The sequence below is a fragment of the Motacilla alba genome, unplaced genomic scaffold (assembly GCF_015832195.1).
Source record: "Motacilla alba alba isolate MOTALB_02 unplaced genomic scaffold, Motacilla_alba_V1.0_pri HiC_scaffold_34, whole genome shotgun sequence".
NCBI classification, from domain to species: Eukaryota; Metazoa; Chordata; class Aves; order Passeriformes; family Motacillidae; genus Motacilla; species Motacilla alba.
In genome coordinates, this window is record NW_024037436.1 from 1,189,731 (window position 1) to 1,217,017 (window position 27,287).

Sequence of the window (27,287 nt, forward strand, 5' to 3'; positions counted from 1 at the left end):
GTGCCTCAGTTTCCCTGACAAGAAAAAAGGCCAATTTTAGAGGACTTTAAACATTTTTATTTCCCCGACGGGCTTGGGGGGGTATCCGGGTAATCCTCCTTGAGGAATCCGCGGTACAAACGGCGCATCCGAGCCACCTCGGCGGCGGGGGGCTGCTGCCACTCGTACCAGGGGTACCAGGCCCGGCCCGGCCCCTGCAGCGCGGGCGCCGGGGGAGTTTTGCCCACGGCCGCATGTTGGTTGGAGAAATCCTCCTCAGGAACCGGCACGAAGGGGACCTGGATCCACAGGAGACCTGGGGAGGGGGCACTGAGGGGTTTGAGGGGCCCCCGGCGGGGTTGGGAAGGGTTTAAAATCGGGGTCGGGGATTTACCGCGGTCCTGGGCCTGGGCGATGGCCTGGGAGAGGCGTCGGTGCTGCTTCATGCAGATCCCTGAGGGGACAAGGGGACATCAAGGTGACACCAGGGCCACCAAGGTGACCTCAAGGACACAAAGGGGACGCTCAGGCGCGCCCTCACCTGTGTGGATGGGGTGGAAGATGACGCCGGAGTGGGGGCAGATGAACTGGTCCAGCAGCTTCACGTTCTGGAACGGGGAAAAAGGGGTGAAAAACAGATGAGACGGGAAAAAATGAGGTGAAATTGGGGAGAAAAAGAGGTCAAATGGGTAAAAACAAAGGTGAAATGGGGTAAAACAAAGAGGTGAAAATGTAAAAAATAGGTTAAGGGGGTAAAACAGAGATGAAATGGGTAAAAGAAAGGGAAGAGAGGGTAAAAATAGTGTAATGAAGGAAAAGAAGGGGGAAACGTAAGAAAAAAGAGAGAAAGAAAATGGAAAAAAGAGTGAAAAGGAAGGAAAAGGGGAGCAGGAGGAAGAGCAGGAGCAGAGGCCAGTGCAGCCCCGCCAGATTTGCCCCAAAAGCTCCCAAACTCACCCGAAAATCCACGAGCAGGTTGCGGTCCCGGCAGATGGGGCAGGGGTTCCCCACGGGCCTCCCCCGGCGCTGGGGACGGGTGGGGCAGTCCCAGTCAGTCCCAGTAACCCCCAGAACGTCCCAGTGCCTCCCAGTAACCCCCAAAACCTCCCAGTGTCCCCCAAAGTGCCATTGAGAGGCCTCAGTTGTCCCCAAGATGCCCCAGTGCCCCCCAAAATGGCACCTGAGGTGCCTCAAGACCCCCCAAAATGCCCTCAGGACCCTCCCAGTGCCCTCCCAATACTTCCCCAGTGCCTCCCAGTACCCTCCCAGTGCTCCCAGTGCCCTCCCAGTGCCTCCCCTTACTCTCCCAATGCCTCCCAGTGCCTCCCAGTGCCTTCCCTTACTCTCCCAATACTTTCCCAGTGCCTCCCAGTACCCTCCCAGTGCCTCCCAGTACCCTCCCAGTGCCCTCCCAGTGCCTCCCCTTACTCTCCCAGTACCCCCAGTGCTCACCAGGCAGGCCTTGCGGGCGCTCTGGGGGGGCACGGAGCCCTTGTGGTTGCGCCGGTAGCCGTGCCACACGGGCTTGTCCCCGTACAGGGCCCGGTACTCTGCGCGGGGACATTTTTGGGGGGGTTTTGAGGATTTTGGGGACTCCAAAACACCCCGAAAAACTGCCCTCGCCCCCCAGGAACCAACCTTCGCTCTCCAGGTACTCCCAGGGCCGCTCCTGGTAGGGGGAGGGGGCGGCCGGGGGGGCCTTGGGGGTCTCCTGGGTGCTGCAGAGGCGGGGCAGGGCCTGCGGAAAGGGGGTTATGACGTCACAGATGTGATCAGAGCGATGACATCACACTTAGGCTGGCCCCGCCCTTCCCTCTCATCACCCAATCCTCAGAAGCGACGTCAGCGACGCCCCTATGACGTCACGCCGTCCGTCCTATAAACGGGCCGTCGCGCGGTATGACGTCACCACTACGCGGACAATGACGTAAGGCCTCACAAAAAGCCACGCCCCTTCGTCGAACCCGAGCGCCCCCTAGCGGGGAAATAAAAAACCCGCCACCGCCGCCGCGCCATGACGTCACTCGCCCCGCCCCGCCCCGCCGCACGTGGCGCGCGCTGCCCTTGCCCCCTCACGTCCCGATTTTCTCCCCCCCTCCCCCAAATTCCCGGTGCCCCCTCCCGCCGCTGCCCGCCCTCACCTGAGCCCACCGCGGCCTGCTCACGCCTCCCGCCGCCCTCAGCGCCGCCGCCGCCCAGGCCAGCGCCATCTTCCCGCCTCTCCCTCACGCCTCGCCCCGCCCCTCTCCCTCACGGCGGGGCGGGGCGCCGCCATCTTGCCGCGTGGCCCCACCCCTCTCCTTCGCGCAGCTGCGCATGCGCAGCGTCGTCCCCCCGCCCTCCCCGAATTAAAACTGCGCCACACGGCCCGCGGACAATGGCGGGCGGCGGCCGCGCGTGCGCGCTGCGGAACCCGCGCAGGCGCCGTTGGGCTGCTTAACGGGCGGGAGGCGTGGCAGGCACGAGGCGAGGGGCGTGGCGAAGCGCGGGGCGTGGCCCGGTATAAATAGCCGCGCCCGGCCGTGCCGCCGCCATTCTGAGGGCTGGTGGAGGTGAGTAGAGAGCTGCGCTGGGCCGGGGCTTTGCGGGTGGGGAAGGGGATGCGGGGGGTTTCCCCTTTTTTTTTGCTTTGGGGGGGGCTCTTGAAACGCCAAGTAACGTTTATGTGGCGAAAAACGCGGCCTGCCCCGTCCCAGAGCCCTTCCGGGGCCGCCGCCGCCCTCACGTCTCCTTAGAGCCGAGCCTCCCCCACCCTTCCAAGGGCGTTTCCTCGTTTTTTTTTTTTCTTTTTCCCCCTTTTAAAGCTCTAAATTCTCCCTGGGGATAACAGCTTCTAATCGTTTCGTGTCTTTTCTTCTTCGCTTCTAATTTCTTTTTTTCAATTTTTTTCCTTTTTTTTTTTTTTTTTGTCGTTATGCCCATCCCCCACCTTCCCCCCCCCTTTTATTTTTCCTTTCCCCCGCTCCAGGTTTGGTTGGTCTTGAGAGACGCCGTCGCCTTTACCACGAGAGAAAAAAACCAATACAAACATTACAAAATACAATACAAAACGCGAACAAAACAACAAAAAATATATATATACAACAAAGAGGGGAAGGAAAAAAGCAGGTTTTCTCTCCCCCTTTGCCGTGAAGAGCCGCCGCAGCCTCTCCGTCCTTTGGACCGTCCTTGGAAGCCGTTCCAAACCCGAAGGAAACTGCCACTTTAAAAAACATACTTCCCTCTTCTTTCCCCCAAAAAAACAAAGGCAAAACCCACTTTTTTTTCGAGCAGAAAAAAAAAAAACCCAAGCAACTTTTTTTTTTTAAATAACAAATTTTTTTTTTGTTGTTTTCAGTTTAGCTCGATCCACTCCTTTAGGGCTTTAAAAAACAAACAAAACCCAAGGGAAAAAAAACCCTTTAAAAAAAAAAACCCAAAAAACCGTCAAGCTGCTAAAAAAAAGTTGCTGCGTTTTTTTTAAAGCCATGATTAAAATCAAACGAATTTTTTGGCTCTAACACCACCTCCAAATGCCAAAATCCAAACCTTGAAGCGCTGTCGGCTGAGAAAAAAAATTGGATAGTAAGTGTTGAATTTTCAGCAGGCTCCCCCCTTACCCTTTTAAAAATACAAGAAAAAAACCCTTTAAAAAGTTATTTGTCACAAAGAGCAAAAATAATGGGAGGAAGACCCCCCCCGTGTGCTTGAGGAGGACGTGGGCTGTGCCTAAAGGTGGTGAAAATGGAAATTTTGGGGGGATTTCGGGAAAAAAAAGCGGTTTCGGAGGAGGAGGAGGGGTCCACGAGCAGCTCCCACGGTTTAAAAAAAAAACAGAAAAAAAAATACCCCGCAAAAAAAAAAACCGTCCCCAAAAACCTCCCAAAAAGCTGGAAAATGGCCCCAAAAACCCGAGAAAGAAAAATCGCGCGGTGGGGGAGACGGAATTCGGGGAATTTGGGGAATTTTCGGGGCATTCCCGGCGAGCAATCTGTACATAAAGATTGCAAAAAAATAGAAAAAAAATCCAAAAAATTAGAGGGTCGGGGGGGGAAAAGGGAGGAAAAACCCGCGCGGGGCAGGGAGGGGGGAAGGTTGGAAATTACAAAAAAAACAAGCTGATTTCTTTCCTATTTTTATTTTTTAGGTGCCATTTTAGGATTGTTTTTTGCGCTGAGAAACGCGGGGTGGGGGGGGATCGGGGAAGGTTAAACTCGGGCTTTTCGCTGGGGGTTTTTTTTGGGGTTCGGGGTGAAAGCGGGGCCGGGGGGGTCGCAATCTAGCGATAAAGATTGCTAGGCAGGCCGAGCTTTGCCCGAATTCGGCATTTTTTCCCTCAGAAATTCACTTTAAAGCGTTCCCCCCCCCCTTCCCCTCAGAGCCTCTCTGGGGCCGCTCCAAAATGGCGGCCGCTCTTTGTTTGCCCGAACCCGCGGCTTTTTCCCTCAGAATTCCGCGGCTTTTTCCCTCAGATTTCCGCCGATTTCGGGTTTTTATTGCAGCTCCGACCCCCCCGGGTTATTTCTTAACCCCCCCTTTTAAAATTCCTTCATTTCGGGGGGGTCTTACCTCCATCCTGAGGGATTTTTAGCATTTTTCTGTGGGGGAAAAGGGGGTTTAACGCGTTTCTCTTTGTATCTCGTGTCTGTGTGTCCCCCCCCACCCTGTGCTTTTTAAACCCCCGAAAATTCCTCAAAAATGCCTAAAATTTCCTTTTAACGCCCGGAATTTGGGATTTTTACCCAGCTCTAAAATGGCGCCGAGGCCTCGTTGTTGATGCCCCTCCCACCGTGGGGCCCCCCTTAAAATTCCATTTTTTACCCCCCCAAATCCCTTTTTTAACCCCCCCTTCCACCCGCAGGATCCCCAAAATTCTCTTTTTATTCAGTTTTTTTCCACAGCTTTTTTTTTGTTGTTCCTTTTTCCTGGTTTTTTTAGTGGGTTTTTTGGAGGGGGGGTATTTCAGGGGGGTTTGGGGAATTTGGGAGTGTCCTGGAGCCTTTGATAACCTTGAATTTATCGTGACAGGGAAATGCTACCACTGGGCTTCACCCCCCCCCTTTCCTCACACACACCAAAACCAATTAAAAAAACAAAACAAAAAAAAAAATCGGAATTTTGGGAGGGAGAACACCCCCAAAACTCCATTTTTTTCCCGATTTTCAATGGTTTTGCCCCGTTTTTGCAGCTTAGGAAGCTTTACTTCAGCAAAGGGAGGGAACAGCCACAACCCGGGTAAGCAAAAAAATCCTTTTTTTTTTTTTTGGTGTTTTTTTTTTTTGGGCTTAATTCCATTTCACGGCCTTTGGATCCAGGGTTTTCAAACATCCAAAATTCCCTTTTTTTCCCCCCTTTTCCCTCTCCTGGTGCATGCGGCAGTCGGGAGTTGGGCTTCTCCTCCTTTTTTATCCCCAAAATTTCACAGATTTGGTTAAAAAAAGCAGAGATCCTTCCTGAAAATTCAGATTTTTGGTAAATTGCCCGATTTCTTTGGCATTAATTCCTCCCTTTTCTCCCCAGTGGTAGCATTTCCTATCTGGGGGGGGCAGGGGCAGCCCCCCCTTAAATTCCCCCCCAAAAAATCCATTTCTGGGGGTAAAACGAGTCAAAAATGCTGTAAAATCCCAATTTTGGGGAGGGGGGGTCAGGCCTTGACCAGCATCAATTCAACAAGCTGGGAATTGGGTCCCCCCCCCTTGAAAAATGGGATTTTTTCCCTTTTTGGGGGGATTTTGGGGACCCCCAGCTCCTTCAAGGGGGGGCAGACCCCAAAAATGAGGGGGGGACTCCAAAAAAAACCCTCCCCCATTGCTGGGGACCCCCCTGGGGGGGGCTTTGTGTCCCCCCCGTTCATTTTTGGGGGGGGTCAAAGGTTACAGTGAGAATTTGGGGTTAAATCCCCCAATTTTGGGGTTAAATCTCCCAATTTTGGGATATTTTTGGGGGGGTTTGTACCGGTTTAACTTTTTCTTGTGTCTTTGCAGAAGGGTGGCTTTGCTGACCCCCCTCCCCCCTCATTAATCTCTTCATTAGGGGCTGAACCCTTTAATTAATTAACGCTGGAGGGGGGAACTCTTAACGACCCCCAGCTCGGGGTGCTGCCCCCACCCCCAAAATTGAGATTTTTCCCCTCAGAAATGGAGATTTTTTTCGAGGTTTTAACCCCAAAAAACCTCCCCAGCTCCTCCCCCTGCCCTCATTAAGGGAACTGGGTCATAATGAGCTTTAATTAGTGGTGATTAATGATGTCAGAGCCTGAAACCCCCCCAGGAAGGGGGGGGAGGGGCCCCGGATTGGGGTCAATGAGCGTCAGGTCATTAAGGGGGGGTTTGGCCTTAATTAATGAGATGTTAATTAATGGTTGGGTCGTTAGTCAGAGGGTTTAATTATGGCCTGAGCTGGGGGGGGATGTGACACCCCAAAAGTGGCCCCTCCTTAAGTGGCAGCTCATTAATTAACCCCTGCTTAATGAACCTTGGGGGGGATGTGGTTGGAAACCCCCCTGGACCCTGGTTCTGCTCGTTAATTAACAAAAAATTAATGAAATTATTAGGGAAAACTGGTGGCAATGACAGCCTTTTGTCTCTTTTTTATTTGCTAATGAGTTTAATTCACTTCTAAATTAAAAATTTAATTTGGGGGGGGGAAACTCAGGGTTTGTGTCCCCCCCCCCCCCATGGTGTGACCCTAAATCCTCATCCCCAGTGTTCATATTTTAATTGATTTATTCATTAATTAATAAAGCAGCTAATTGAAATGACATCAGAGGGGGAGGGGGGGCTGTGACTCCCCCTGGGACCCTTTTTGGGGTCATTTTCCAGCTTTTTGGGGTCATTTTCCAGCTTTTTGGGGTTGATTTCTGAGGGTTTGGAGTTGATTTCCCACTTTTGGGTTGAACTTCTCACTTTCATTGTGGATTTCCATCATTTTAGGGTCGATTTCCAGCTTTTTGGGGCCTATTTCCTGCTTTGGGAGGGCGATTTCCCATTTTATTGTGTTGATTTCCCATTTTTAGTGGTGTTTTCCCATGTTTTAGTGTTGTTTTCCAGCTTTTTGGAGTGCTTTTCCAGCTTTTAGGGTTGATTTCCTTTTTTTGGTGTTGATTTCCAGCTCTTTGGGGTCGTTTTCCTCCTTTTTGGGACAAAATTCTGTGATTTTGGGGTTGTTTTTCAGCTTTTTAAGGCGAATTTCCAGCTTTTTGGGGTTGGTTCCCACATTTTCAGGGTTATTTCCCGTATTTTGATGTGTTTTTCCAGCATTTGGAATTAATTTCCCTCATTTTGAGATCCATTTCCTGCCTTTTAGATTCCATTTCCTCCTTTTTCAGGTTAATTCATGAACTTTCTGTGGTTCTTTTGCGCTCCTTTGGGTTTATTTCCCTTTCTTTAGGCTTGCTTTTCATCTTTTAGTGTAAATTTCTAATTTCTACCCTGGCTTTCCCCACATTTGGTGTTATTCTCACCGTTTTGATGTTAATTTCCTCCTTTTTAGGGCCATTTTCCCTCTTTGCTGCCAATTTCCCCCTCAGCTCTCATTTCAACCCCCACAATTTTTACGTACCATTATTTTCCCACTTCTCCCCCAATGCTAACCCTGTTTTTCCCCTTTTTTGCCATTTTCCCCCTTTTCTTTTTCTTTTTCTTCCTTTTTTCCCCCATTTTTCCCTATTTTCCTTTATTTTTTTCCTTTTTTTTTCCTTTTTTTTCTTTTTTCTTTCCTTTTTTTTTCCTTTTTTCCTTTTTTTCCCTTTTTTCCTTTTTTTCTTTTTTTTCCCTTTTTCCCTTTTTCTTTCCCTTTTTCTTTCCCTTTTTCTTTCCCTTTCTTTTCCTTTTTCTTTCCTTTTCTTTTCCCATTCCTTTCCCATTTTTTTTCCCATTTCTTTTCCTCTTTTTTTTTCCATTTCCCCTCATTTTTTCCCCCCTTTTTCCCCCCATTTTTCCCCATTTCCCCCCGTTTTCCCCCTTTTTCTCAGGTTTCCCTTTTCCCCCCTTTTTCCCCCCATTTTTCCCCATTTCCCCCCGTTTTTCCCCTTTTTCTCAGGTTTCCCTTTTCCCCAGGCCGTTCCTGCCATGGGCTCCGGCCCCATCGACCCCAAGGAGCTCCTCAAGGGCCTCGATTGTTTCCTGGGCCGGGATGGGGAGGTCAAAACCATGGATGGCATCTCCAAAATCTTCAGGTAAAGCCCAAAAACGCCCCTTTGGGGAGCTTCTGCACCCTTCTTTTGGCTTTACAGCCGCTAATTGTCGTTAATTACCGTTAATTAGCCTCATGAAGGACTCGCAGAAGATGGTGAGCCGCTGCATTTACCTGAACATCCTCCTGCAGACCCGGGCCCAGGACATCCTCAACAAGTGAGCACCTGGGAAAATGGCATTTTGAGGGGATTTTGGGGAAATTTGGGTGGGTTTGAGGTTTTCCTGGCCAGATCCTTCCAAAATTCCAACTTTTTTCCCTCAGATTTTATCCCCAGGCCAAGTAAGCACATGGAAAAATGGCATTTTTGAGGGGATTTTGGGGAAATTTGGGTGGGTTTGGTTGGGTTTGAGATTTTCCCAGATAGATCTGGACAGAATTCCCACTTTTTTCCCTCAGATTTTTTCCCCAGGCCAAGTAAGCACCTGGAAAAATGACGTTTATGAGGGGATTTTGGGGAAAGCTGGGTGGCTTTGAGGTTTTCCTGGCCAGATCCTTCCAAAATTCCAACTTTTTCCCCTCAGATTTTATCCTCAGGCCTAATAAGCACGTGGAAAAATTGAATTTTAGGTGCATTTTGAGTGAACTTTTGGGGGATTTGGGTGGTTTTGAGATTTTTCCCTGGCAGATCTCAACAGAATTCCAACATTTTTCCCTCAGATTCCTCCTGGCTTAGTAACCACATGGAAAGGTGGATTTTAGGTGGCGTTACGTGGATTTTAGGTGGATTTTGACAGGATTTTTTTTTGAATTTCAGGTGGATTTGGGCAGATTTTGCCAGAATGAAGGTTTTCCTGGCTGGTTCTGGATAAAATTCCCACTTTTTTTCCTCAGATTCCTCCTGGCTTAGTAACCACATGGAAAAATGGATTTTAGGTGGTTTTAGGTGGATTTTGACAGGATTTTTTTTAAATTTCAAGTGGATTTGGGCAGATTTTGCCAGAATGAAGGTTTTCCTGGCTGGTTCTGAACAAAATTCCCACTTTTTTCCCTCAGATTCATCCTGGCTTAGTAACCACATAAAAAACTGGATTTTAGTTGGATTTAGATGGATTTTGACGGGATTTTTTTTGAATTTCAGGTGGATTTGGGCAGATTTTGCCAGAATGAAGGTTTTCCTGGCTGGTTCTGAACAAAATTCCCACTTTTTTTCCCTCAGATTCCTCCTGGCTTAGTAGCCACATGGAAAAATAGATTTTGGCTGTTTTTAGCTGGATTTTGACGGGATTTTTTTTGAATTTCAGGTGGATTCGGGCAGATTTTGACAGAATTAAAGTTCTCCTGTCTGGTTCCGAACAAAATTTCCACTTTTTTCCCTCAGATTCATCCTGGCTTAGTAACCACATAAAAAACTGGATTTTAGTTGGATTTAGATGGATTTTGACGGGATTTTTTTTGAATTTCAGGTGGATTTGGGCAGATTTTGCCAGAATGAAGGTTTTCCTGGCTGGTTCTGAACAAAATTCCCACTTTTTTCCCTCAGATTCCTCCTGGCTTAGTAACCATATGGGTTTTAGGTGGATTTTAGTTGGATTTTGATGGGATTTTTTTTGAATTTCAGGTGGATTTGGGCAGATTTTGCCAGAATGAAAGTTTTCCTGGCTGTTTCTGGACAAAATTCCCACTTTTTCCCCTCAGGTTCATCCGGATCGGGGGCTACAAGCTGCTCAACACGTGGCTGACGGGCTCCAAGGCCGCCAACAACGTGCCCTTCCTGCAGCAGCTGCTGCTCACCCTGCAGCACCTCCCGCTCACCGTCGACCACCTCAAGCAGGTCTGGCCCTGGGGACCCTCGGGTGGCACTTGGGGACACTCGCAGTGGGGTTTGTCCCACTCCAAAGTGGATTTTGTCTCATTTAAAGTGATTTTTGTCCCGTTTAAAGTGATTTTTGTCCCGTTTAAAGCGATTTTTGTCTCATTTAAAGAGATTTTTGTCTCACTTAGAATGATTTTTGTCTCATTTAAAATGATTTTTGTCTCATTTAAAGTGATTTTTGTCTCATTTAAAGCCCTTCCAGGGGCTCTGGGAACACTCGGGTGGCACTTGGGGACACTCACAGTGGGGTTTGTCCCACTCCAAAGTGTTTTTTTTTCTAATTTAATGTGATTTTTGTCTCATTTCAAGCCCTTCGGGGGGGTTTGGGGACACTCAGGTGGCGCTTGGGGTACCCCCAAGTGGCTTTTGTCACCCTTGGGTCCCCCCAGGGGTGGCTTTGGTGTCCCCAGTGTCCCTCTGTCCCCTCCCTGACCCGTGGTTTCCTCTGCAGAACAACACGGCCAAGCTGGTGAAGCAGCTCAGCAAGTCCAGCGACGATGAGGGTGAGCAGGGACCCCAAAAATCCCCCCCTGGGACCCCCCAAAAAAACCCTGAGACACCAAAATACCCCTGGGATCCCCCAAAATCCCCCTCAGACCCCCCAAAAAAATCCTGAGAACCCCAAAAATTCCCCTGGGACCGCACAAATCCCCCCCGACACCACAAAATCCCCCCCAGACCCCCCAAAATCCTCCTGAGGACCCCAGAACCTCCCTGGGATCCCCCCAAACCCCATAAGCACCTCAAAAATCAGGAGAGATCCATCTGAAACCCTCAAAATCCCCCAAAACTGCCCTTGGACCTCCTCAAACCCCCCAAACCTCCTCTAGATCCCGTTCCCCACCCCCTGCTTGATTAATGACTGATTAATTAGTGATTAATTACTGATTAATTGTTAATTAACCCCTCAGAGCTCCGCCGCCTGGCCTCCATCCTGGTCAGCGACTGGATGGGGGTGATCCGCTCCCAGAGCAGCTCCCAACCCACAGGTGAGCCCCAAAAAAACCCCAAAATTCCCCCCAAAAACCCAAAAACCCCCCAAAATCCCCCCAAATCCCCTCACCCCTTTTCCCCGCCCTTTTCCTGCCTCAGAACGGGATAAAAAGAAGAGGAAAGAGGAAAACAAAAGCAAAACCCCCGTCCCGGAGAAGCCCCAGGAGACCAAAAACGAAGCCAAAAGTGAGGAAATCCCTGAAAAGAAACGGGAAAAACCCAAATCCCTGCGGACCACGGCCCCCAGCCACGCCAAGTTCCGCTCCACAGGTGGGCTTTGGGGGGATTTGGGGGGATTTGGGGCCTTTTTGGGGAATTTGGGGCTGCTTTGGGGAATTTGGGGTGGGTTTGGGCTGGTTTAGGGCAGTTTGGAGCAGTTTTTTGGGAATTCAGGACTGGTTTTAAAGGAATTTGGGACTGGTTTGGAGAATTTGGGGCTGGTTTGGGAAGTTTGGGGTGGAATTGGGGCTATTTTGGGGGAATTTCTGGTGGGTTTGGGCTGTTGTAGGGGAGTTTGGGATATTTTTGGTGGAGTTTAGGAGTGGTTTTTAAGGGAAATTTGGGCTGTTTTGGGGAATTTGGGGTGGAATTTGTGGCTATTTTTGCAATTTGGGATTGGTTGAGGCTGGTTTGGGGTGTTTTTTTGGGAATTTAGGATTGGTTTTAAGGGAAATCCGGGCTGGTTTTGGGAATTTGGGTCTGTTTTGGGGAATTTGTGCTAAAACTGGGGAATCTGGGTGGGGTTTTGGGCTCAGCAGTGAAATTTGGGCTGATTTGAGACGAATTTGGGGTTGGTTTTGGGGAATTCAGACCTCAACCTCCATTATTGGGGTTTTAACCATTCGGGGCCATTTTAGGGTTGGTTTTTGAGCTGTTTGGGGGGTTTTTGGGGCTGTTTTGGGGGTTTTTAACCCTTTTTCCCCCTCAGGGCTGGAGCTGGAGACGCCGTCGCTGGCGCCGGTGAAGAAACTGAACTCGGCCTCGTCCGACAAATACAGCCTGAAACCCGTCCCGGTCAAGAGGCAGAGGTGGGATTTGGGGCCATTCCAGGGGATTTTGGGCCGGTTTTGGGGTTTCAGGGCCCTTTTGGGGTCTCAGAGCTCCTTTAGGGCTGATTTGAGGGAATTTTTGGGGGGGGATTGCAGGGCGCTTTTGGGGCAGTTCTGGAGATGGTTCAGGATTATTTTGCGGTGATTTTGGGGGTTTTTTTGGGGCACTTTTGGGGTTTTTTGGGGGTCTCTGGGCCATTTTAGGGGGTGGTTTCAGGGCCATTTTGGGGTGCAGTTTTAAGCCCACTTTGGGGGTGGTTTTGGGGTGATTTTGGGGGTGGTTTCAGGGCTTTTTTGGGATTATTTTGGGGACAGTTTTGGGGGGACACTTCTGAGGTTTTTGGGGACAGTTTCAGGGCTCTTTTGGGGGATATCTCAGGGGTTTTGACGTGGTTTTTGGGGGGTCCTGACCCTTTTTCCTCCCCCTCAGCGCCCCGACAGCTCCCGGGGAGGCTCCTCTGGCAGAGAAGAAATACAAACCCCTAAACACAGCCCCAAACGCAGCCAAGGAGATCAAAGTGAAGATCATCCCCCCACAGCGTGAGTTTGGGGCCGTTTCTGGGATTTTGGGGGATTTTGGGACACCTGAAGGGCATTTCGGGACACGTGGGTGCCATTTTGGAGTTGATTTTGGTGCCATTTGTGGTTTCATTTTGGGATTGTTTTGGTTCCATTTTGGGGTTTATTTTGGTGCCATTTCTGGTTTCATTTTGGGGTCATTTTGGTGCCGTTTAGGGCTTGGTTTTGGGGCAATTTTGGTGCCAATTCAGGTGATATTTGGGACCTTTCCACGGGATACGTTTGGTGCTATTTTAGGGGCACCTGGGTTCCATTTGGGACTCATTTTTGGGGACACTTTGGGTGGTACCTGGACACCATTTTTGGACCAGTTTGACACTAATTTGGGTCCCATTTTGAGAAAAATCTGGGTCCAGATTTTAGGGGTAATTTCAGAGCCATTTTATGGGGGATTTGGGATCCTTTTTTAGGGCAGATTTTGACAGCATTTTAGGGGTGATTTCTGCACCATTTTGAGGCAGGTTTGGGACACGTTTTGGGGTGAATTGGGGGTTTTTTGGTCACCTCTCTGTGCTCCCCCCAGCCATGGAAGGTCTCGGGTTCCTGGACGCCCTGAACTCTGCACCCGTCCCCGGAATCAAAATCAAAAAGAAGAAGAAAGTTCTGTCCCCAACGGCAGCCAAGGTGAGGGACATTTTGGGGACAATTTCGGGACACTTTGGGTGCCATTTTGTGGACATTTTGATTCCCCTTTTGGGTACACTTAGTCCCTTTTTGGTGAACGCTTTGGCAGCCATTTTGTGGCCTCTTTGGCCGCCATTTTGAGCACAGTTTAAGTCCCTTTCTGTGGGACAATTTGGCCGCCATTTTGAGAACCCTACGGACGCCATTTTGTGAACACCTCACGACCCATTTTGGGGACACTTTAAGAGCCATTTTGGGATAAAACCACCATGTTCTGACCCACCTTGTGCCCCCAACAGCCCAGCCCCTTCGAGGGGAAGCCGGCGCCGGAGCCCAGCACGGCCAAACCCTCGTCCCCAGAGCCGGCGGCCGCGGAGCCCATGGACACGGATCGGCCGGGGACGCCGGTGCCGGCCATCGAGGTGCCCGAGCCCATGGACACCGGTACGGACTGGGGACACTTTGGGGGTGGTTTGTGTGGGGTTGGGGACAGTTTGGGTGGGATTGGGGCTGTTCAGGATCAGTTTGGGGGTGTTTTGGGGCCATTTTAGGAGCAATTTGAGTCCCTCTTTGGGGACCATCGGGTGCCATTTTGAATCCCTCCCTGCCAACAATCCAGGCACCATTCTGGTGTCACTTTGCCCCGTTCTGGTGTCACTTTGCCCCATTTCGGGCCCCATTTCATTCCTCCCCGGGTGCCATTTTGGGCTCAAACCCCCCATTTTTGGGATCCCCCTTTGCTGATCCCCCCTGCTGTCCCCTCAGGCTCGTCGGAGGCGGGGGGTGACCCCAAGGCCAGCGATGTCCCCTCTGATGGGGGCCCAGCCCCGCGCAGGCCTCGCAAGAAGAAATCGGTGTCGTGGCCCGAGGAGGGGCGGCTGCGCGAGTACTTCTACTTCGAGCTGGACGAGACCGAGCGAGGTGAGCCCCAAACGGCCGGAATTCACCCCAAAATCCCCTCTGGGACCGTTCTGGGATCATTTCAGGGCCGTTTTGTGGGAGTCTTTGGGCCCCTTTTTGTGTGGGACCCTGTGGGCACCATTTTGGATCATTTACAGGGACGTTTTTTGGGAACACTCGGTGCCATTTTAGGGTCATTTTAGGGACAGTTTGGGTTCCTTTTTGGGGCCGTTTTAGGGGCCATTTTGTGGATACTTTGGGTGCAATTTCAGGAAGCTTTGGGTCCCTTTTTGGGAGCAATTTGTGTCTGCTTTTGTGGGCACTTTGGGCGCCATTTTGTGGGCACTTTGGCTTCTATTTTGTGAAAACTTTAGGCATCATTTTGTGGACACTTTAGTCACCATTTTCTGGGCATTTTTTGGTCTTTTTGTGACCACTTCTAAGTGCCATTTTGAAAACCCTTTGGGCACCATTTTGAAAACCCTTTGGGCTACCATTTTGAAACACTTCCACCCAATCCATAACAAAACAATCCCCCCATTTCATCCCGCTAACCCCAACCTCCCCCCCCCGGCAGTGAACGTGAACAAGATCAAGGACTTTGGCGAGGCGGCCAAGCGGGAGATGCTGAAGGACCGGCACGCCTTCGAGACGGCGCGGCGCCTCAGCCACGACTCCATGGAGGAGAAGGTGCCCTGGGCCTACCCCAAGGCCCTGGAGCTGCCGGCGCCGCTCGTCATCCCCGGCAGCGGCAGCCGCGAGCGCTTCACGCAGGCCGAGCGCGTCAAGGGCATCCTGCAGGAGATCTTCCTCTCCAAGGAGAGGTGAGCGAGGGGGAGTTTGGGGGCATTTGTGGAGAATTTGGGACTTGGGGGGTGGCAAATCCCAGATCTTCTGGAGCTTTTGGGAATGGGGATTTGCAGTGTTTGGAGCCCAAATGTCAGGGGGTGGCAAGGGTGATTTGGTGGCTGTTTTGTGAGGGCTTTGGGTGCTCTTTTGTGAGGATTTTGGGTGCCATTTTGTGAGGGCTTTGGGTGCTCTTTTGTGAGGATTTTGGGTGCCATTTTGTGAGGGCTTTGGGCTCCATTTTGTGAGGGCTTTGGGTGCCATTTTGTGAGGGCTTTGGGCGCCATTTTGTGAGGGCTTTGGGCGCCATTTTGTGAGGGCTTTGGGCTCCATTTTGTGAGGGCTTTGGGTGCTCTTTTGTGAGGATTTTAGGTGCCATTTTGTGAGCACATTCTGCACCATTTTGTGAGGGCTTTGGGCGCCATTTTGTGAGGGCTTTGGGCTCCATTTTGTGAGGGCTTTCTGCACCATTTTGTGAGGGCTTTGGGTGCTCTTTTGTGAGTATTTTAGGTGCCATTTTGTGAGCACATTCTGCACCATTTTGTGAGGGCTTTGGGTGCTCTTTTGTGAGGATTTTAGGTGCCATTTTGTGAGGGCTTTGGGCTCCGTTTTGTGAGGGCTTTGGGCTCCATTTTGTGAGGATTTTGGGTGCCATTTTGTGAGGGCTTTGGGTGCCATTTTGGTTGGGCTTTGGGCTCCATTTTGTGAGAGCTTTAGTGGCTGTTCTGGGGACACTTTGGGGGGCCATTTTGTGAGGGTTTTGGGGGCCATTCTGAGGATGCTTTGGGGGACATTTTGGAGGCACTTTTTGGGATAGTTTATAGGCCTTTTTGGGCGCAGTTTGAGACTCCTTTTGGGACATTTTGGGAGTCTTTTTGGAGGTCAAAACCTGGGGGAAACATGGGCTAGGAATCCTTTGGGCCCCAGTGAGAAAAAATGAGGAAAAAAGTCAGAAACAGTGTAAAAATGGGAAAAAATTGGGGAAAAAAAGGAAAAAAAATTAATACGGCAAAAACAGGGTGAAAATGAGAAAAAAGTCTTTTGGGATCCCAGAAACCACCGAGCTTTTTCCACCCCCTCAGCATTCCCGACAGCCCCCACGAGCCCGACCCGGAATCCTACGAGCCGCTCCCACCCAAACTCATCCCCTTGGACGAGGTAAGCTCTGAAAAAAAACCCCAAAAAAGTAAAAAAAGCCAAAAATGCCTTTCCTGACCCCCCGTTTGTGCCCCCCCAGGACTGCTCGGGCGAGGACGGGGCCTATCCCGAGGGGCTGGATCCCGGCAACTCCGCGGCGTCCCCGGAGCCGGGGGCGGGGGCCAAGCTGCCCCCGGTCCTTGCCAACCTCATGGGCAGCGTCGGGGCCGGCAAGGGCCCCCCAGGACCCCCCCAAAACGCCCCCATCAACATGCAGGAGATCCTCAGCTCCATCATGGTAACCCCCAAAAAGGAACAGCCCGAAATTTGGGGCAGGGTGGGGTGGGGGTGTCACACCTAGCTGGGGGGGGAGGGGGGGCACAAACCCCATTGTGGGTTTAAATTGTGGAGGTTACGAATTTGGGGTCACCCCGTCCTTTGAACCCCAGATTTGGGACACCCCAAAATCTGCGGGGTCACACACTGGGGGGGGATAAAAATTTCTCCCGTTGTTCCCATTTTTTCTCTTTTTCTCCCTGTTTTTCCCCTAGTTTTTCCCATTTTTTCTCATTTTTCCCCATTTACTCCTCCCGTTTTTCCCCTTTTTTCTGATTTTCTCCCCATTTCCCCCCTTCTTTTTCCCATTTTTTCTGATATTCTTCCCGTTTTTCCCCCTTTTTTCGAATTTCCCCCCCGTTTTTCCCCTTTCTTCTGATTTTCTCCCCGTTTTTTCCCCCTTTTTTCTGATTTTCCCCCCATTTTTTCCCCTTTTTTCTGATTTTCTCCCCGTTTTTTCTGATTTTTCCCCCCGTTTTTTCCCCTTTTTTCTGATTTTTTCCCCGTTTTTTCCCCTTTTTTCTGATTTTCCCCCCGTTTTTCCCCTTTTTTCTGATTTTCTCCCCGTTTTTTCCCCTTTTTTCTGATTTTCCCCCCGTTTTTTCCCCTTTTTTTCTGATTTTCTCCCCGTTATTTCTGATTTCCCCCCGTTTTTTCCCGTTTTTTCTGATTTCCCCCCGTTTTTTCCCGTTTTTTCTGATTTTCTCCCCGTTTTTCCCCTTTTTTCTGATTTTCTCCCCGTTTTTCCCCTTTTTTCTGATTTTCCCCCCGTTTTTTCCCGTTTTTTCTGACTTTCTCCCCGTTTCTCGGCGCAGGGCGGCCCCAGCAGCCACAAGGCCGAGGAGCTGCTGAAGCAGCCGGACTACTCGGACAAGATCAAACACCTGCTGGGCAACCTGGGCAGCCAGCCGCCGGGGGGGCCCGGGGGAGGTGAGGGACACCGGGGACACCTTGGGGACACCCTGGGGACACTGTGCTGGGGTCCTGACAGGGGTGTCAGGGTGCTCTGGGCTTGGGGACACCCTGGGGACAGCTTGGGGACACTGTGCTGGGGTCCTGACATGGCTGTCAGGGTTCTCTGGGCTTGGGGACACCTTGGGGACAGCTTGGGGACACCTTAGGGACACTGTGCTGGGGTCCTGACAGGGTTATCAGGGTGCTCTGGGCTTGGGGACACCTTGGGGACAGCTTGGGGACACCCTGGGGACACTGTGCTGGGGTCCCCATGGGGGTTTTGGTGTGCTCATGGCTTGGGGACAATGTCCGTTGTCCCTGAGAGGGATTTTGGGGTGCTCAAGGACACCCTGGGGACAATGTCCAGTGTCCCTGACAGGGATTTTGGGGTGCTCAAGGACACCCTGGGGACAATGTCCAGTGTCCCTGAGAGGGATTTTGGGGTGCTCTTGGCAATTGGTGCCACCCCCTTCAATTGGGGTCACCTGGGGCAGGTGTCCCTAAAACTGGGGGGGGGTCTCTAAACTGGGGCCATCTCCTGAATTTCGGGGTGAATTTGGGGGTCTCCAATTTGGGGACACCCCCTTTAGTTGGGGTGGCCCGGGGGGGTCCCCTCCCCCCTCGGGGGCTGTTTTGGGGTCCCCCTGACCCCGTTTTTTGTGGTTTTTCCCCATTTCTGCAGTTCCCCACGGGCTGCTGGGCCCCGGCCCCATGAACGGCTTCCCCCCCCCCAAGATGCAGCACTTCCCCCCGGGGGGGCCCATGCCGGGTAAGAGCCCCCTCCCCAAATTACCCAAACCCTAAAAAATCCCCCAAAAAAGCCAAAAAATTCCACGAACGTGGCACAAAAATCTGAAAAAATATCAAAAAAATCCCACAATAATATGAAGAAATCCACCCAAAATAAAAAAATCTCAAAAAAACTCCTAAAATTAAAAAAAACTTTAAAAAATCCCCAAAATCACAAGAAAATCTCCCCAAAAATCTCAAAAAAACTCCCAAAAATTAAAAAAAAACTTTAAAAATCTTCTGAAATCACAAAAAAATCCCACAAAAAAAATCTCAGAAAACCCCAAAACATTACACAAAAATTTAAAAGCAAATCCTGCTCCAAAAAAATCCCAAAAAAGTCCCCCAAAACCCCCCGAAATCCAAAAAAAATCCCCAAAAAAATCCAAAAAAATCCCCCAAAACCCCCCGAAATCCCAAAAAAATCCCCCAAAAAATCCAAAAAAAGCCCCAAAAATGCCCCAAACCCCACAAGACAATCTCCTAGAACCCCTCCAAAAATCCCTAAACCCCCCCAAAAAATCCCAAAAATAGAAATAATCACCCAAAATTTCCCCAAAACCCAAAAAATCCCCCCAAAGCCCTGTTGTAACCCCAATTTTCTCTCTTTCCCCCCAGGTCCCCACGGCGGCGGCGGCGGGGGAGGGGGTCCCGGCCTCCCCCCGGGGCTCCCGGGGGGTCCCCGCATGTTGGGCCCCCCTCCCCCCCAGCGCGGCGGCGATTTCTGGGGGGAGGGGCCCGACGGGGGTGGGGGAGGGGGCGGCCTCCGCGGGGGCCCCCCCAACGGGGGAGGGGGAATGCGCGGCGGAGGGGGAGGGGGCGGCGGGGGGGGGGCCGCCCCCTCCCCCGTTCCACCGCCCCCCGCCCCGGGGGGGTCGCGGCGGCGCCGAGCCCCCCCCTCCCCCCCCTTACCGCTGCCGGGGCGGGGGAGGGGGAGGGGGCAGGAGCGGGGGACCCCCCCCCAATGGCGGCGGCGGCGGGGGGGGGTCTCGGGGGGGCCCTCCCCCACCCCCCGGCGGGCACGGCGAGCACGGCAGAGACCACCCGCCCCCCCGGGGCCACGGCGGGGGCCACGGCGGAGGTAAATTGGGGGGGGGGGCCTGGCTCTGGGGGGGGCCCGGCCCCGCTTGGGAGGGGCCCGTGGGTGCCCCCTCCCCGCCCCCCCCCCGCCCCCGCCTTTCCTGCCCCGCTGGAGGGGGGGGGGCGGCGAGCCCCCTCCCCCACCCCCCCACCACCCCCCCATGCAGCCCATGGAGCACCCCCCCGGGCCGTGGGGGAGGGGCCACGACTGGCGCAGACCCCCCATGGGGCTCTGAGGGGGGGAGGGGCTGAGACCCCCCCCACCCCAAAATTCGGTGTGCTCACCCTCCCCCATCCCAAAATGGCTGCGGGGTCAAAGGGGCAGAGAGGGAGGGGCCCCACCCCAAAATGGGGCTGAGGGACCCCCCAAAATGGGGCAGGTGCAGAGTGGGACCCCCCCCCCAGAAATGGGGCAGGGGCAGAGAGGGACCCCCCCAAAATGGGGGTGATGGCGGTGGGGGACCCCCCCAAAACCGGCAGTGAGGGGTTCCCCAAGGAAATGGGGAGGGGTCTCCCTAAAATACGGGGACGAGTCCCCCCCCAAAATGGCTCCAGGGCAGCGAGGGACCCCTCCCTAAAATGGGGGTGATGGCGGTGAGGGACGCCCCCAAAAATGGCCCCTGAGGAGTGCTGGGCTCGCCCTCAAAATGGCTGGGAGACCCTCCCCCAAAATTTGCTGGAGGGCAGCGAGGAACCCCCGCCTCAAAATGGTCGAGAGACCCCCCAAAATGGGGAGGGACCCCACCAAAAAATGGTCGAGAGACCCTTCCCCAAAATGGGGAAGGACCCCCGCCCCAAAACGGGGCCCAGCCCCTCAGGGCGGCTGTGGCAGGAGGGGCCGCGGGGCGTGCTGGGAGTTGTAGTTTGCCCGGTGGTGAGCGGGGCATGCTGGGAGTTGTAGTTTGGTGCGAACAAAGCGGCCGCGAAACATGCTGGGAAGGAAAGGGGTGTGGCAATCTGGCCGCAAAGGCCGCTGGGAGTTGTAGTTTTGGACTTGAGGCCGCAGGGCACGCTGGGAGTTGTAGTTTGGGTCCTGGAAGGGCAGCGGGGGATGATGGGAGTTCGGAGCAGCTCCTAACTGGAGGCCGCTGAGGCCTAGTGGGGGTTTAAATCTGCTCCGGGAGGGGCTGCAGGGGATTCTGGGAGCTGTAGTTCAGCCTGTCGGGGTATCAAAGCATGCTGGGAGTTGTAGTTCAGCTCCAGGCGTGCTGCTGGGCTTAAGAGCGGGGCCAAAAACCAGGCCTAAGGAGGCCTGTGGGGCCTAAACTCATCATTAATGCAACAGCAAGGGGTGCTGGGAGTTGTAGTTCTACAATGCTGGGCAGCGAGGCACGATGGGAGTTGTAGTTCGCCTCCTGGGGTGACAAAAGCCAGTAGCCTGAGGGGGCCTAAATCTGGAGGGGGCCTAAACCTGGCTTTAACCTGGCCAGCAAGGGTTGCTGGGAGTTGTAGTTCATCTTTAATTTAACCAGCAAGGCATGCTGGGAACTGTAGTTCCTCTGTTGGTGAGCAGCAGAGGATGCTGGGAGTTGTAGTTTGGCTCTTAAAGGCCTAAAACTGATCCTGAGGAGCCGCTGAGGCCTGAGTTTGTCAATAATTCAATGGCAAGGCATGCTGGGAGTTGTAGTTCAGCTCCCGTGTCATTGGCAAGGCATGCTGGGCGTTCCTGTGGCTCTGGTAAACAGCGGGGCATGCTGGGAGTTGTAGTTCGTGCAGCTTCGTGGCGCAAAGGATGCTGGGAGTTGTAGTTCCGGGATCGGGGTTCCCCCTCAAAATCCACCCAGCCCCTCCCGGTTTTGGGACAGGGACCCCGCTGCCCCCCCGGCCCCAAAATCCCCATTTTTCACCCCATTTTTAACCCCGTTTTCCCCACTCTGTTCTTTTGTCCTCCCGCGGCTGCTCCGGGCTCGCTCCAGGAGCGTTTTGGGGCCGGGGGTTCACCCCCCTCCTCCCCATTAAACCCTCAAAATCCTCCTGCAAAATCCCAAAATCTTATTGAAAACCCTAAAATCCTCTTTAAAAACCCCAAATCCTCCTTAAAACCCCTCAAAATTCACTCTAAAAACCCCTAAGCCCCCCCAAATCCTTTCCCCATCATTTTCCTCCTCCATTTTGGGGCCGTTTTTCGTTATTTTGGTGCCAGGGGTTCATCCCCTTCTCCTTAAGCCTCCGAAATCCGCCCTACACTCTCTAAAATTCACTTTAAATACCCCAAAAATTCTCTTTGGATGCCCCTTTTTAACCCCTTCCTGCCCTTCCTCCTCCTCCTCCCCCCACAGCCGCCATCTTAGCGCTGCCCTGGTGCCATTTTTGGGCCGTTTTAGGGCAATTTTGGGGTCAGGGGTTCATCCCCTTCACCTTTACCCTCCAAAATCCTCCTTAACCCCCCAAAATTTCCACAAACGCCCCAAAATTCCCACTGAAAATTCTCTTTAGACCCCCCAAAATTCTGTCACCCATCTTCCCCACTCCATCGCCATTTTGAGTCCTTCACAGGCCTGCTCTGGGGCCTTTTTGGGGCCATTTCGGGCGATTTTGGGGTGATTTTGATCTTGGTTTGGGGTCAGGCGTTTATTCTGCTCCCCTTTTACCCCAAAATCCTCTTTAAACCCCCAAAAATTTGTGTCCCCGCCCTCTTTTCCCTCACGGAGCCGCCGCCATTTTGGGCCCATTTGCGCCCACTTTGAGGCCGTCCCGGAGCCATTTTGGGGTCATTTTGGGGCCCTTTGGCAACATTTTCGGCCGTTTCGGGGTCAGGGGTTCATCCCCTTCCCCTTTCAACCCCAAAATCCTCCTCAGACCTCCCAAAATCCTCCCAAAAACCCTCCAAAATCCCGTCCCCACCCAGCCGCCATTTTGAGGCCTGTCCCGGAGCCATTTTGGGGCCATTTTGGACAATTTTGGGGCCATTTTGGGGTCGTTTCGAGGCCGGACGGGGTCACTCTTTACCCCCAAAATCCTCAAACCACTCCAACCCCTCCCCAAACCTTTTTAACCCTTTCCTGCCCTCCTCCTCCTCACCCCCCAGACCCGCCGGTGCCGGGGTTGCTCCGGGCCGGTTTTGGGGCCGTTTTTGGGGCAATTTTTGGGGCCGTTTGGGGCTTTTTTGGGCCATTTTGGGGTCAGGGGTTCACCCCCTTCCCCTTTAACCCCCAAAATCCTCCTCAGTCCTCCCAAAACCCTCCAAAATCGCGTCATCACCCCGCCGCTATTTTGAGGCCGTCCCGGAGCCATTTTGGGGCCATTTTGGACAATTTTGGGGCCGTTTGGAGCCCGAGGGGGTTCATCCCTCCCTTCTCCTTGACCCCCCCTGCCCCCCAAAATCCTCCCCGAACCTTTTTAACCCTTTCCTGCCCTCCTCCTCCTCACCCCCAGACCCGCCGGTGCCGGGCTCGCTCCGGGCCGGTTTCGGGGCCGTTTTTGGGGCCGTTTTGGGCCGTTTTGGGGCCGGGGGCCGGCGCCTGACGCGCCCCCCCCCTTTTGTCTCCCCCAGACATGTCGAGCCGCGCCGTGTGCCGCCACTTCATGCTCAAGGGCAGCTGCAGGTACGAGAACAACTGTGCCTTCTACCACCCCGGCGTCAACGGGCCCCCCCTGCCCTGAAACCCCCCAAAAACACCCCAAAAAAAACCCCAAATCCACCCCAAAACCCCCCCCGGTTATGGCTTCTGTGAGGCCTCGGAGGGGGAGAACGGGGCAGAAAAAAAAAGGGGGAAAAAAATCAAATTATTGTTGGGGTGTGGTGGTGGTGGTGGGGATTGGGGAGTGGAAAATTGGGGTAAAAATGGAAAATTGTGGGGAAAAATTGGAAATTTTGGGGGAAAAATTAGAAATTTGGGGCAAAAATTGGAGAGTTGGGGTAGGAATTAGAGGTTTGGGGTAAAAATTGGAAAATTCGGGGTAAAAATTAGAAAATTTTGGGCAAAAAAATGGAAATTTGGAGTAGAAATTGAAAATTTGGGGTAGGAATTGAAAATTTGGGGTAGGAATTGGAGATTTTGGGTGAAAATTGGAGATTGAGGGGGGACAATGCTCCTTTATGGGGTGGAAATTGGAATTTTTGGGGGAGGAATCGTCAGTTTTGGGTCAAAAACTTGAATTTAAGGGGTGGCAACGCCTCTTTAAGGGGCAGAAATGTGAAATTTTGGAGAGGAAATGTGAATTTTGGGAGAGAAATTAAATTTTTGGGTTGGGAATTGTTCCTTAAGGGGCAGAAATTGAAATTTAGGGGGGAAAAATTGGAAGTTAGGGGGGAAAAATCCTTCCCAAGGAACAGAAATTGTCACTTACGGAGCAGGAGATTCAAATTTTTGGGGTGGAAATTGGGAATTGGGGGAGAAATTGTCATTTTTGGGGCAGAAATTTAAATTTAAGAGTGAAATTGTCATTTTTAGGGCAGAAATTGTCATTTTTTGGGGTTAAAGTTCCAATTTCTGGGTTAAAATCCCTCCCCAAGGAGTAAAATATTTCATTTTGGGGCAGAAATTGTCATTTTTGGGGTGGAATCTCCCCCTAGGAGCACAAAATCTGATTTATGGGGTGGAAATTTCCCCCTCACAGATAAAAATTGTCACTTTTGGGGCAGAAAATCTCAATTTTTGGGGGTTGAACCTTTACAGGGCTCAAAAAAATCTCAATTTTAGGGCAAAAATCTTCAATTTTGGGGGCAAAGTGTCACCCCCAGGGGCAAAAATTCTCGTTTTTAGGCCAAAAATTGTCATTTTTAGGGCTGAAATTCTCTTTTTTGGTGCAGAAATGTTCATTTTTGGTGCGGAATTTTTCGTTTTTGGGGCTGTAACTCTCCTTTTTGGGGTCGTTTTTCCTTTTTTCGGGTTCTGGCACCCTCAGGGCTCAGAAATTTTTAATTTTGGGTCAAACCCTTCCATTTTCCGGACCCAAATCCCCCCTTAGGGCCTCCCCTCCCCCCCCCGGGGGTGCCCCTCCCCCTCTGCGGGGGGGCTGGACCCCCCCACGCAGTGACGTCACCCCCGGGGGGGGAGGGGCGGGGGGAGCCGTTAGTAATTATTAATTAGCCGTTAATAATTATTTATTCGTCACCCCCCCTCCCCCACCGGGTCCAACTCTGCCCCATTCTGGGGGGTGGGGGAGGGGTGGGGACATTTCCCCTCCCCCACCCCCTCCAATCCTCCCCTCCCCCCTCAGCAGCCGCCGCCCCTCCCCCACTCTGCCGCCGCCGCCGCCTGGGGGGGTGGGGGAGGGGCGGGGGGTGGGGGAGGGGCAGCAGGGTGGGGGAGGGGCCGCGCCGGACGCTGTTTTCTGTGAAAACTTTGGCCGGGGGGGGAGGGGCGAACCCCCCCCCCCCCCCTTTTGTATATTTTGTACATTATTAATAAAGTTTGGGGAGAAACCCCGGAAACCAGAGAGGCTGCTGGGGGAGGGGCGGGGTCACCGCGGGGTCACCCTGGGGTCACTCGGGGTCATTTGGGGTCACTCAGGGTCACTCAGTCACTGGAAACCCGGGGGAGGGGGCCGTGATGTCACTCCACTGACCACACCCACACAGACCACGCCCACGATGACCACGCCCACTCCGCCATTGCTCCGCCACCGTTTTATTCCTCCCAGTGCCCCCTGCTGGTCACTCTGGTCACTGCAGCCACTCCAGCGGTCACTGTGGTCACTCCAATGGTTGCCACGGTCACTCCGGTGGTCACTCTGGTCACTGTGGTCACTTGGGTGGTCACTCTCATGCTGACCACACCCACTGAACATGACCACACTGACCACACCCACACCGACCACACCCACACCGACCACACCCACACTGACCACGCCCACTCCACCGTTGCTCCACCACCGTTTTATTCCTCCCCGTGCCCCCTGCTGGTCACTGCGGGTAACTGCGGCCACTCCAGCGGTCACTGCGGCCACTCTGCTGGTCACTCTCGTCATTTGGGTGGTCACTCTCACGCTGACCAGACCCACTGAACATGACCACACTGACCACACCCACACTGACCACGCCCACACTGACCACGCCCACTCCGCCATTGCTCTGCCACCATTTTATTCCTCCCTGTGCCCCATGCGGGTCACTGCGGCCACTCCAGCGGTCACTGCGGTCACTGGGGTGGTCACTGCGGTCATTCTGGTAACTCAGGTGGTCACTGCGGTCACTCTGCTGGTCACTCTGGTCACTCTGGTCACTCTCACACTGACCACACCCACTGAACATGACCACACTGATCATACCCACAGTGACCACACCCACATTGAACACACCCACACTGACCACGCCCACTCCGCCATTGCTTCACCCTCATTTTATTCCTTCCCGTGCCCCCTGCTGGCCACTGCGGTCACTGCGGCCACTCCAGCGGTCACTGCGGCCACTGCTGGTCACTCTGGTCACTGCGGTCACTGCGGCCACTCCAGCAGTCACTGTGGTCACTGCTGGTCACTCTGGTCACTGCGGTCACTGCGGCCACTCTGCTGGTCACTCTCGTCATTTGGGTGGTCACTCTCACTCTGACCAGGCCCACTGAACATGACCACACTGACCACACCCACACCGACCACTCCCACACTGACCACACCCACACTGACCACGCCCACACTGACCACGCCCGCTCCGCCATTGCTCCGCCACCATTTTATTCCTCCCTGTGCCCCCTGCGGGTCACTGCGGTTCACTGCGGCCACTCCAGCGGTCACTGCGGCACTGACCACGCCCACACTGACCACCAAACCGACCACGCCCAGACAAACCACGCCCACTCCGCCATTGCTCCACCACCATTTTATTCCTCCCCGTGCCCCCTGCTGGCCACTGCGGGTAACTGCGGCCACTCCGGTGGTCACTCTGTCGGTCAGTCTGGTCACTCCGGTCACCGCGGTCACTCCGGCGGTCACTCGCGGGGCCGGTGCACCATGACCTCGCCCAGCGCCTCCAGCACCTCGCGCTTGTAGTCGTCGAAGTCGCCGTCGATCTGGCTCAGGCCCTGCTCCTCCACCACCCACAGCTGGCAGTTGGTCTCGGTGATCAGCCGCGCGTCGTGGCTCACCACGATCACCGCTGCGACGGCGCCGTGACGTCAGCGCGACGTCAGTGTGACGTCACGCCCACCCCGCGCGGCCCCGCCCAGGCCCCGCCCCTTCGGTTCCCAGTGGTGGCGTCGCCAAGGCGTCGATGGATTCGTTGGCGATGACGTCACCATGACGTCACCGTGATGTTAATGTGACGTCAGCATTGGGGTCCATTCTTGGGGCGTTTTGGGTCCATTTTTGGGGTATTTTTAATATATTTTTGGGGCAATTTTGTTCTATTTCTGGGGCGTTTGTGACCTGTTTTGGGGCAATTTTGATCAATTTTTGAGAAACTTTGATCCATTTTTGGCTCATTTTTGATCAATTTTTGGGGCATTTTTGGTCCATTTTTGGGGCAATTTTGATCCATTTTTGGGCATCTCCTTTACCAATCTTTGGGGGATTTTTTCCCTCCCGCTAATTCACATTTTCGGGATCCCTCTCCCCTTTTCTGGGGTCCCTCTCCCTATTTTTAGGCGTGACATCATTGCCATAGGCCCCGCCCACCCCTGGCCCCGCCCAGGCCCCGCCCAGGCCCCACCTCCTTTGTACTCGTTGATGGCGTCGGCCAGGGCGTCGATGGATTCGATGTCCAGGTTGTTGGTGGGCTCGTCCTGGGGGGCCCAGGGGGCGCTCAGGTGAGCTCACACCTGGCCACGCCCCTCCCTGCATGGCCACGCCCCTCCCAGACCAGCCACGCCCTCCTGGCCCCACCCAAACCCCGCCCAGGGCCGTTATTGGGGTAAGAACAGATGGGGAGGGGTCACCCAGGTGAGGTCACACCTGGCCCCGCCCCCGCTGGCCCCGCCCCTTTAGGCCCCGCCCCCTCACCAGGATGAGCACGTCGGGCTCCCGGCAGGCGAGTTCGGCGAACACCACGCGCGCCTTCTGCCCGCCTGCGGAAAGGGGCGGGGCTTAGCCACCGCGGCTGGCCACACCCTCCCCGCGGCTGGCCACACCCTCCCTGCGGCTAGCCACACCCACTG

At 53.4% G+C, this 27,287-nt stretch overlaps 3 protein-coding genes across 3 annotated transcripts in view; 1 reads left to right on the forward strand and 2 right to left on the reverse strand.

The window, feature by feature from the left end:
* Positions 1-34: 34 nt before the first annotated feature.
* MRPS18B (mitochondrial ribosomal protein S18B) lies at positions 35-2,437 on the reverse strand. The gene is made up of 8 exons (XM_038126425.1): positions 2,322-2,437; positions 2,121-2,279; positions 1,618-1,717; positions 1,432-1,529; positions 937-1,005; positions 521-587; positions 374-433; positions 35-295 (listed from the first exon to the last, which is right to left on the reverse strand). Exons 2-8 carry the CDS (start codon positions 2,187-2,189, stop codon positions 57-59), a joined length of 702 nt encoding a protein of 233 aa, XP_037982353.1. The 5' UTR covers positions 2,190-2,279; positions 2,322-2,437; the 3' UTR covers positions 35-56.
* Positions 2,396-23,513, forward strand: PPP1R10 (protein phosphatase 1 regulatory subunit 10). Its single transcript, XM_038126449.1, has 21 exons — positions 2,396-2,531; positions 2,948-3,543; positions 8,016-8,134; positions 8,223-8,309; positions 9,790-9,925; positions 10,419-10,470; positions 10,879-10,956; positions 11,060-11,230; positions 11,889-11,988; positions 12,440-12,549; positions 13,112-13,212; positions 13,512-13,656; positions 13,978-14,133; positions 14,690-14,936; positions 16,041-16,116; positions 16,196-16,393; positions 17,247-17,361; positions 18,068-18,154; positions 18,793-18,952; positions 19,005-19,255; positions 22,748-23,513. Exons 3-21 carry the CDS (start codon positions 8,028-8,030, stop codon positions 22,855-22,857), a joined length of 2,487 nt encoding a protein of 828 aa, XP_037982377.1. The 5' UTR covers positions 2,396-2,531; positions 2,948-3,543; positions 8,016-8,027; the 3' UTR covers positions 22,858-23,513.
* A 2,486-nt stretch (positions 23,514-25,999) lies between these two features.
* ABCF1 (ATP binding cassette subfamily F member 1) overlaps positions 26,000-27,287 on the reverse strand; it is a 28,082-nt gene continuing 26,794 nt past the window's right edge. The window contains exons 18-20 of the mRNA XM_038126341.1: positions 27,133-27,197; positions 26,843-26,915; positions 26,000-26,290 (exon numbers count right to left, since the gene is read on the reverse strand). Coding sequence (XP_037982269.1) covers positions 26,124-26,290; positions 26,843-26,915; positions 27,133-27,197 — 305 coding nt within the window. The 3' untranslated portion in view covers positions 26,000-26,123. The remainder of the gene's footprint in view (positions 26,291-26,842; positions 26,916-27,132; positions 27,198-27,287) is intronic.

Coding starts and splice junctions, on each gene's coding strand:
- MRPS18B (XM_038126425.1), bottom strand. CDS start 2,189: ATGGCGCTGGCCTGGGCGGCGGCGGCGCTGAGGGCGGCGGGAGGCGTG. Junction 1,718..2,120: donor GCAGGCCGCGGTGGGCTCAG/GTGAGGGCGGGC, acceptor CCCTTTCCGCAG/GCCCTGCCCCGCCTCTGCAG. Junction 434..520: donor CTTCCACCCCATCCACACAG/GTGAGGGCGCGC, acceptor TTGTCCCCTCAG/GGATCTGCATGAAGCAGCAC.
- PPP1R10 (XM_038126449.1), top strand. CDS start 8,028: ATGGGCTCCGGCCCCATCGACCCCAAGGAGCTCCTCAAGGGCCTCGAT. Junction 9,926..10,418: donor CCGTCGACCACCTCAAGCAG/GTCTGGCCCTGG, acceptor TTTCCTCTGCAG/AACAACACGGCCAAGCTGGT. Junction 19,256..22,747: donor CGGCGGGGGCCACGGCGGAG/GTAAATTGGGGG, acceptor TGTCTCCCCCAG/ACATGTCGAGCCGCGCCGTG.